Genomic DNA, 6,764 nt, shown 5'->3' on the forward strand with positions numbered 1-6,764 from the left:
CAGGGGGATGCGGGGCCGAGGTGCCCTCACGATGGGGCCGAGGCGTTGCCACTTCCACGCTTCTCTATTGTAGACGGCACCCTTCTCCTCGGCGCCTCCAGCTTGAACGCGCGCTGCTGGGTAGGCTCCATTTGGGTGTTCAAGGACCCAACGAGGGCCCCGAATGAAGGGTTTTGCTCCGCCGGAGTCCAGACGGAAGCGGGCATCGTCGATCTCCAGTGGGTGGCCGATAAAGGCATACTGGTGGCCTCCGATTCGGGTAAGCGAAGCTTTTGGCGGTGCTCTGGGGTGGCACGTCGACCTAATTGGGGGTGCAAGGGGCTGCGTCTTGACAGCCGCCGCAGGGGAGCAGATGGCCTGGAGGAGATGCGCGAGAACGTGCAGGCGTTCAAAATGTCATGAGAAGTTGTCACAAAGAAGCTGTGTAGAGGCTGACAATCCTTAATTGTTTGTGCATAGTCCTGGGTTGGGTGGTTGTGGTTCCTGGTCGCTTGCAGACAAAGCCTTGGGTGTAGGCTTAGTGCTCCAGATGTCGGATTATATGTCCAAGAGCTTCCAAGTGAGTTCTGGGGCATTTTTTCCATTGGTAAGACGGGAAAGGTCACGTTATCTTAGTAGCGGGATAATTTGGAGTAGCTCATTGAGAGTTTGCTTTGATGTCCGTCACTAAGCTGTTGCAGTCGTTAATGGTTCGGTTGCATGTACAGGCAGTCCTCGACTTACAAGGTTTCGAGTTACAATGTTTTATGCGTTCAGCGTTCATGAAATGACACCCTGTTTCAACTTTCTGACGTCAGTTTTGACTTTACAAGGCTTGATCTGATCCAATGCCATGCCAGCGAATAGGTTTGCTGCGTCACCCGTTTCTCTGGAGAACATCTGTCCAAACTTCCTTAGACACGTCTCGAGAAGAACCTGCAGCCAGGCCTCCTGAGAAGACTCCAGCCAAGAACCCTTCAAAAAGTCCAGCATAGTCACCTCAAAGAAGTCCTTCCAAATCAATATGATTGCTATTTACAGTATAAATACATTCATGTACCTGTATTACTTCTCTATAATTGATTGAGTACAAAATTCTGGGATATTTTTGGTGAAAATAGGGTATTGGGCCTTGGTTCAGGAACCAATCCCCCATTTAAAACGTCTTCTTATGAGAAAATTGGTTCTGAGTTGCAACGTTTCGACTTATGACACAACTGGTTCCTGAAAACCATGTCTTAAGTCCGAGGACTACCTGAATTAGCAGTACCATATTGCTGGAACCAGGCAAGATGTTGTTACTAATACAATTAGGATGGATTGTTTTGTTGCGTTGAATTGTTACTCATTTCTGGGATGGAGGTGATTTCCGCTGGGGTTGCATCTGGTTGGGTGCTGGGACCTTCAGAGCAAATGGGGCTCCTCATCAGACAACATCTCTGCCTGTTTGGGTTCTTTTTGTGTGTGCTAGGTATCGACTAATGCCTGTTAATAAAATGGGCGAATTTTCTCTTTTCCTGCAGGCGCTGTGGAACTCTGGGAGCTGGACGAGAATGAAACGCTCATTGTGAACAAGTTCTGTAAATATGAGCATGACGACATTGTGACAACATTGAGCATTCTGGATAATGGCACTCAGGCTGTTAGTGGCAGCAAAGACTTCTGGTGAGTGTCATTTGTTTCTCATCTGGTATTTTAAGTGAATCTGCTAGTGCTCTTTCTAACTGCTGCATTTGATTCATAGCGTGAAGGTGTGGGACATCCCACAGCAAACATCACTACACTCCTACAGAGGTAAGTGTCAAGCTGATATGTTCATTTTGCTTCCACTCTGCCGGGGGTGGGGGGCGCTGCTTTGGGTTTTGGGTTCAAGTGAAGCTGTTCCTCACACGATAAATTGCACTATGCTTCAGATGTGAGGTCTCACTGGAGACGACACTGGTTTATGGTCCAAAGTTACTTACTTTGGATGTCTTGCCTCTGTAAGCCCTTGGCTGAGCACTGTATCCAGGTTTGATCCATGCTGCCAGCTTTTCAACCTCTTTACCTTTCACTTTCTTCCTTTAAATAGCTCATTCTAGTTCAGTGACATGTGTGGCTTCCTGTCCTGGTAAGGATACTGTGTTCCTGTCCTGTGCTGAGGTAAGCCTTATTTGGTGTCTGAGTCTAGCTGGTATAAACTACTTTAAACGTGTATTCGACAGTTAAAAAAGTCAGGTACATTTTTGAAAAGTAGCCAACCGCAAGATTTTTGTACCTTGTTGCGGTACAGTGTGCGCACTGAGTTGGTGTCTTGATATGTCTGTGGTGGAGGGAATTCCATGACGTGAATTGGGAAGGAAAAAACTATCCTTGTGATTAATGCAAACTGTTCTGTTTACAGTTACAGCACTGGCTTCCCACTTGGGTAACATTAAGTCATTTCACCTCCATTTTTAGAGGTGTCAAATGGAGATAAAGCTCAGAAAGGTGCAACAGAAAGAGCTGTCGTAAGACATGATTTGTGGATGTTTTTAAAGCTCTTTTTGATCCCCAGTGGACATGCTGTTTCCAAAAATAAACTCTAGTTCTTACACTTCTCAAACTGGAAGCTGCTGTTTGGTGGATTCTGCATTTTTTGAGAGTTTTTGTGCGTGCATGAGGTAGATGGGAATTTCTCTTGCCGCTTCACAGAAAAGGAATGAAGGCTCAGAGTTTGTGTTTTACCTGAGCCCTTGGAGAGTCATTGCCAAGCACAGACTAGAGCTCTGAAGTCCCAGGGTTGAGCTTTAATCATTGACATCTGAGGTTGCCAAATTCGTAAAACATTTTCTTTTTCACTAATTTTGCTTTTGTAGGATCACAGGATTTTACTCTGGGATACCAGATGCCCCAAGCCAGCTACTCGAATTGGTATGTCTCTATGCTTGTATGGTACTTAACCTTTTCTGCCAGTCTTCAAGTGGGTAGGGAGTGGGGGCGGATAAATCTGTTAGGTGACATTAATATTTTGTTGATGTACCACATAGCACTTAGGTTAGACAGTTGGATTGGTACAGTCATTTTAAATAATTAATCTTAGCCAGTCAGCAAATGAGGGAACTTCAGTAGTGTTGGGATAGCTCTGAGCTCACCATTCTCTTCCCACTCACCCCATTTTCCTTGCTTACAGTTTGCAGTGCCTCTACTTATCTACCTACCTCAGTCATGTGGCATCCACAGCAAAGTGACACTTTTGTTTTGGGTAAGAAACAGTGTTACTGTTAACATTCCTGCCATGTAGACTATTTCCAATCACAGGCTTTGTTTTTGGCACTCTGTTTCTTTTCTGATGGCTGTTCTCCCACACTCTTTCAAAGGAGATGAAAACGGGACAGTTGCTCTGGTAGACACAAAGAACCCAGATTCTGCTCTCAACTCTGCTGTGCACTCCCAAACTGTTACTGGGTTTGCATTTTCTACACACAGGTAATTTTTGTGTCGTTATAAAAAATGTAGACTGTATAAGGTCATTTAAACGCTGGTAGATGGAGTCTGTTGCCTCTCAGAGTACCCTTGGTCCCAGTCTCTTATGGAGCTTTAATGGTCTCTGATGGAACAAAATAGGACATTCAGAGTAGCCAGTTAAAGCCAAGTTTTTCTTCTCCAGTCACAATGCTATTAAGCACGCTTTATTTTTCACAGAACATAGTGTTCCCAGTGCCATGAACATGCGTTTCACCTTAAAAGTGTTCATCCAGTTTTTAAATTCTGGCATGAGAGCTACTTGCGAGAGTTGTTCATACAGCACAGCACCGTAGAAGGGCTATTGCTGTGTTCTGTACTGGGAGGTGCTGTGGCTGATGGCGATACATGGGACTCCTTTGAATTCTCTTGTCCCTTCCTCACTTCTGTGAATCAACAATATTCTCTGATAGTGGTGATGAAAATATCCTACTGTAACGTGTTTCATTGCAGCTGTTGTTTGCTTCATTAAAACGCTTGCATTTTGTAATGCTTACTTCCAGGCTTTCAGGTATAAGGCAGCCTTAACTGGAGTCTTTTTTTACTCTGCAGTTCCCCTCTTCTGGCATCAATTAGTGAAGATTGCTCAGTAGCTGTTCTTGACTCTGACCTTTCAGAAGTGTAAGTGTTGGTGGTTTTTAGCCTTGCTAATTTAAGTGAAATTATTGTTAAGCATTTACATACAGTAGAAAGGAAAAAAGCCTGCAGAAATCTGGGAAATCCTGCCTGGGGGGAGGCAGGTTAATATGTTCTGTTACTAAGGTCTTGCATAAGTGCAAGTGGCTGGGGCTAGTAATAAGTGAAGGAAGGAAATGCAAACCAAGTGCATTGTAGTTACCACCTCCCCTTCTTCCTCTCTTTTTTTATTTTTTTTTTAAATGGCATGTCTGTTGTTTGGGTGAGAGGGAGATAATGGAAAAGTTCATAATGTCTTGGTGATTTGATTCCTGCTGAATTGAGCCTTGGTTATGTCCATGCTGGGATTTCAGGCAATTATTTTTATTTCGGTACTAATAGTGCAGCTGAAGAGTTCCCAGTGTGAAGTAGAAAGTATTGCTGCTGTGAAAGCTTCTTCACCCAGTTAAATGTCTCCTGTCTTTTCTAGGTTCAGAAATCGTTCTCATCGAGATTTTGTGAAAGGTTTATCCTGGTCTCCAGTGAACAATGCCTCACTCACAACGGTGGGATGGGACCATCAGGTGTTGCATCACATGGTTCCAATGCAGAGTGGCAAAAATCCTGAAAGCAACAGTATAAAGGAATAGTTTCATAAACTTGACAGGTCCAGATTCATCCCTGGTGTAGCTCCAACTGTAGTTGGAGCTGGCTTGTGCAGCCAGGGATGGGCATGGCCCATACGGTCTCAGAGCTTGTGACCAAGGAGAAAGTTCCTGTAGCAGTTGTGCTGTAGGCATGAGCTAATTACAAACCAGCCCCCTTGACAGAGTTTGGAGTCACCTTGGGACAACGCTGTTACGTGATGTACAAAAAGTTTCTGTTACCAGGTACAGAGGAATTGCAGGGAAACTGATAATTAGGTAAAAGGAAATAAAACCATAATGGATTTGATTTCTTTTTTTCTTTTTCCTTCTTCCCACTTCAAATCACTTCCTGAAGTAACAGAACGACATTTTGTGGAAAGTCTTGCAGTAACATCTTGGTACAAGGGTCTTGCCTGAGCAGGAATTACTGTAATAATTGGATTACAAGCACATGGTACGTTAATCCTGTCAAATGAACAGGACTCCTTGCTTTAGTATTTATAGCATAGAAAGGCTTTACTGTTCCTGTCCGTAACGCAACCTGTAATGTTCGCTCTGTACGAGTGTCTGAATCCTGTTAATAGGCTGAGTGGGGAGCGTATCTGCAAGTCACTGGATATTACTAGACATGCTCAGATACTTGGTGTTGAAGAGGATGGAGCTCTGTTGCTGTACAGGCAGCAGGCCTTGTGCAGCCCAGATCCTTTTACAGTGCAGCCTCTGAAAGGCTTTGTTGTGGCGTATTGCATAGTGACATTATATGGTAGTCTTATTAGATCAAACATGAAGGCACCGGCGGTTCACTTGGCTGCCTTATAGTCCACATTAAGTGGAAAACTGAAAGGCAAGATCCAACCAATGGGCAAAGTTTCAGCAGCCCTGCTTTACTGATACTGAAACAAGGGTAAAACAAGGTAAAAACCTATGAGAGGTTTCTTATTAGATCTGTAAATTGGATTGAAGATTATGAATTCTCAAATTATTTATTCCTCTTATGGAATCTGCTGTGTAATTAGATTCAGCCGGGTGATTCAATATGTTTAATAATCCAGATGTTAAATGGCTTTAATTATTCTGTATCTTGTGCTTGAGGCAGAAGAAAAAACATGCCCCCCAGCTTCTGCAAATTACCTCTGTTTCATCCTTTGTTTTTTTTTCCTTTTAACTTATTACACACTTTTAAAAAACTCAGCTGTTTCCCTGAAGCATTTGAAAAACTCAGCATCACATGTATTACTGCAGTTACATGCTTGCTTTTTCCTCACCTCTTCCCCCATATACAAGCAGGTCATGCTTTATGAATCAAATAGAAAGTACTGGACTGGAACCCATGTCCCTTTTTTTAGTGTGTGTTATGCCATTTCATATAAGACACTTGAACAAACCAAAAGCATTTATATTATTCCACATTTTCATCTCCGTTACAGCTTACACCCTCGCAGACCAAGGTGTACAATGCCCATCATATAACTCAGACAGATCCATATTCTGACTTACATTTTTCAGTTATTCATGTTATGCTAAGTTTACTCGTAAAATGTTTCACAGAACAAATACGCTGATCTGTGAAGTCAGTATGTTATGTTTCAAAGGGAGACCATTTTCAAAGCTGACACTTTCAAAGAGCTGTTCAGTTAAGCAAAATGAAAAGGAAAAGCTTTGTGCTTCTTGCCTGTTATGGACCTCTGATACTGTGTTGAGAACTGAAGCAGATCGTGTGCTGTTTACATGGAAAGTGTTGGGATAGCTGGAAAATAGCATTTTTAAATAAATCATACTTTTCATTTCTACATGGTTGTAGATTGCCTCCTGCTCTTCAGTGGATGTACATTATTCACCTCCCATTAGCTCCAAAGGGCACTCCTGTCCCATGTGATGTGCGCTATGTTTGTCTTGTCCTAAATGTGAATTGTGTGACCAGGTGCCCTATCATCTGGACAAGGGAGAAGAGATTGATGTCATATATCTTGACTTCAAAAAAGCTTTTGATCTGGTATCCCATGATCACCTCTCGGCCAAACTGGCCAGTTGTGGCCTTGG

General features: G+C 43.2%; 1 protein-coding gene across 1 annotated transcript in view; it reads left to right on the forward strand.

The window, feature by feature from the left end:
• The window catches only part of WDR77 (WD repeat domain 77), a 6,738-nt gene extending 224 nt beyond the window's left edge, over positions 1 to 6,514 (forward strand). Inside the window, exons 2-10 of the mRNA XM_019546844.1 lie at positions 5 to 259; positions 1,503 to 1,644; positions 1,724 to 1,773; positions 2,051 to 2,121; positions 2,817 to 2,871; positions 3,131 to 3,202; positions 3,318 to 3,426; positions 4,015 to 4,083; positions 4,568 to 6,514. Coding sequence (XP_019402389.1) covers positions 5 to 259; positions 1,503 to 1,644; positions 1,724 to 1,773; positions 2,051 to 2,121; positions 2,817 to 2,871; positions 3,131 to 3,202; positions 3,318 to 3,426; positions 4,015 to 4,083; positions 4,568 to 4,727 — 983 coding nt within the window. The 3' untranslated portion in view covers positions 4,728 to 6,514. The remainder of the gene's footprint in view (positions 1 to 4; positions 260 to 1,502; positions 1,645 to 1,723; positions 1,774 to 2,050; positions 2,122 to 2,816; positions 2,872 to 3,130; positions 3,203 to 3,317; positions 3,427 to 4,014; positions 4,084 to 4,567) is intronic.
• The last annotated feature ends 250 nt before the right edge of the window (positions 6,515 to 6,764 follow it).

Source organism: Crocodylus porosus, unplaced genomic scaffold (assembly GCF_001723895.1).
Source record: "Crocodylus porosus isolate Cpor-Errol unplaced genomic scaffold, CroPor_comp1, whole genome shotgun sequence".
Lineage (NCBI taxonomy): Eukaryota > Metazoa > Chordata > Crocodylia > Crocodylidae > Crocodylus > Crocodylus porosus.